At 46.3% G+C, this 2,500-nt stretch overlaps 1 protein-coding gene across 3 annotated transcripts in view; it reads left to right on the top strand.

Annotated features, from left to right (window-relative positions):
• LOC135526772 (probable E3 ubiquitin-protein ligase MID2) overlaps window positions 1-2,500 on the top strand; it is a 284,108-nt gene that overhangs the window by 151,576 nt on the left and 130,032 nt on the right. For all 3 annotated transcript variants that reach the window (XM_064955430.1, XM_064955429.1, XM_064955428.1), the window contains exon 2: window positions 47-855. In XM_064955430.1, the coding sequence (XP_064811502.1) occupies window positions 103-855 (753 nt within the window). In that variant the 5' untranslated portion in view covers window positions 47-102. The remainder of the gene's footprint in view (window positions 1-46; window positions 856-2,500) is intronic.

Genomic DNA, 2,500 nt, shown 5'->3' with positions numbered 1-2,500 from the left:
ACTCATAGTCAATCCTCTGTTTCTGTTCTCCTCTTTCCTCTTTCAGGTGACAGACCAGCTTCCGTGGGATTTGATGTCGCCTCTAGATTGGTTCTGCTGAAGATGGAAACACTGGAGTCCGAGCTCACCTGCCCAATCTGCCTGGAGTTGTTTGAAGATCCCCTGCTCTTACCCTGCGCCCACAGCCTGTGTTTCAACTGTGCCCACCGCATCCTAGTCTCCCACTGCTCGTCCAACAAACCTCTGGAGTCCATCTCCGCCTTCCAGTGCCCCACCTGCCGTTACGTCATCACGCTGAACCACCGCGGCCTGGAGGGCCTGAAGCGCAATGTGACCCTGCAGAACATCATCCACCGTTTCCAGAAGGCCTCCGTCAGCGGCCCTAACTCCCCCAGTGAGAGCCGTCGTGCCCCAGGTCTCTCCGGAGGCCACAGGCCCTATAGCAGCAGCGGAGGAGGAAGCTCCGGCAGCCACAGCGCCCGCTCCAGCCCGGCCCAGCCCTCCTCTCATCAGCACACTGCCACCATGTCTCTGGAGCACCGTATCAGCTGCCAGTTCTGTGAGCAGGACCCGCCGCGCGAGGCAGTCAAGACGTGCGTGACCTGCGAGGTGTCGTACTGTGACAGGTGTCTACGTGCCACGCACCCCAATAAGAAGCCGTTTACCAGTCACCGGTTGGTGGAGCCGGTACATGACGCCCACATGAGAGGCCTCACCTGTCTGGAGCATGAGAATGAGAAGGTTAATATGTACTGCATCGTGGATGACCAGCTGATATGTGCCCTGTGTAAGCTGGTGGGACGACACAGAGAACATCAGGTCTCCTCTCTCAGCGAACGCTTCGACAAACTCAAGGTGAGGCCCCCCCTTCTCTCTAACACACAGATCACACACTAACTGTACACATCAACAAACTGTATTTGAAGTGTTGTTTTGGCAAAAAACATAATATCCATTTTCAGAAATGTTGGTGAATTGACGTTAATTAAAAACACATATTGTGAAAAAGATTTTGCCATGACATGGGCTAGAGAAAAGACAGACATGAAATTGTTTGAAATATTGCAAGCTAAAAAATACAAATAATCATGTTTTGTGGCAAAACACTATATATCCCCCCCCATACAACAGAACTCAGTAGAAAAAGTATCCCAATTGAGATTTAAACAGTCACATGTAATAAAGTATCAATAAATAAATAAAATATTAAAATAATCAATTTCTTTAAACTATATTGTGCAAATATAACATAACATAACGTATTCAGAGGGTGGACAGGATATACAATGTGGGTTTTGGACATTTAATTAACTTTTTATTTTTTAAATATGTTTTTTTTTCTTCCATGAGGATAAATCAAGGGAAGCTTTCTGAGTTTGATTGTACATTTAATAAATAAGGACTTTGAAAGTCTGATTATTGGATTGATTGTTATTGTCGGAGTGACACGGCACTTTGTTTACAGCCTCCGTATGTTTGTTGTTGTCATAGTGACACGGCACTTTGTTTACAGCCTCCGTATGTTTGTTGTTGTCATAGTGACACGGCACTTTGTTTACAGCCTCCGTATGTTTGTTGTTGTCATAGTGACACGGCACTTTGTTTACAGCCTCCGTATGTTTGTTGTTGTCATAGTGACACGGCACTTTGTTTACAGCCTCCGTATGTTTGTTGTTGTCATAGTGACACGGCACTTTGTTTACAGCCTCCGTATGTTTGTTGTTGTCATAGTGACACGGCACTTTGTTTACAGCCTCCGTATGTTTGTTAGTCGGAGTGACATTGAAGCTGATTCACACCCAACACTGAAGCTGATTCACACCCAACACAGAAGCTGATTCACACCCAACACTGAAGCTAATTCACACCCAACACTGAAGCTAATTCACACCCAACACTGAAGCTGATTCACACCCAACACTGAAGCTAATTCACACCCAACACTGAAGCTGATTCACACCCAACACTGAACCTGATTCACACCCAACACTGAAGCTGATTCACACCCAACACTGAAGCTGATTCACACCCAACACTGAAGCTGATTCACACCCAACACTGAAGCTGATTCACACCCAACACTGAAGCTGATTCACACCCAACACTGAAGCTGATTCACACCCAACACTGAAGCTGATTCACACCCAACACTGAAGCTGATTCACACCCAACACTGAAGATGATTCACACCCAACACTGAAGCTAATTCACACCCAACACTGAAGCTGATTCACACCCAACACTGAAGCTGATTCACACCCAACACTGAAGCTGATTCACACCCAACACTGAAGCTGATTCACACCCAACACTGAAGCTAATTCACACCCAACACTGAAGCTAATTCAGACCCAACACTGAAGCTGATTCACACCCAACACTGAAGCTGATTCACACCCAACACTGAAGATGATTCACACCCAACACTGAAGCTAATTCACACCCAACACTGAAGCTGATTCACACCCAACACTGAAGCTGATTCACACCCAACACTGAA

Source organism: Oncorhynchus masou, chromosome 32 (assembly GCF_036934945.1).
Source record: "Oncorhynchus masou masou isolate Uvic2021 chromosome 32, UVic_Omas_1.1, whole genome shotgun sequence".
Taxonomy (NCBI): Eukaryota; Metazoa; Chordata; class Actinopteri; order Salmoniformes; family Salmonidae; genus Oncorhynchus; species Oncorhynchus masou.
Note: the sequence above shows the minus strand (reverse complement) of the source record. Positions and strands in the feature narration are given on the sequence as shown.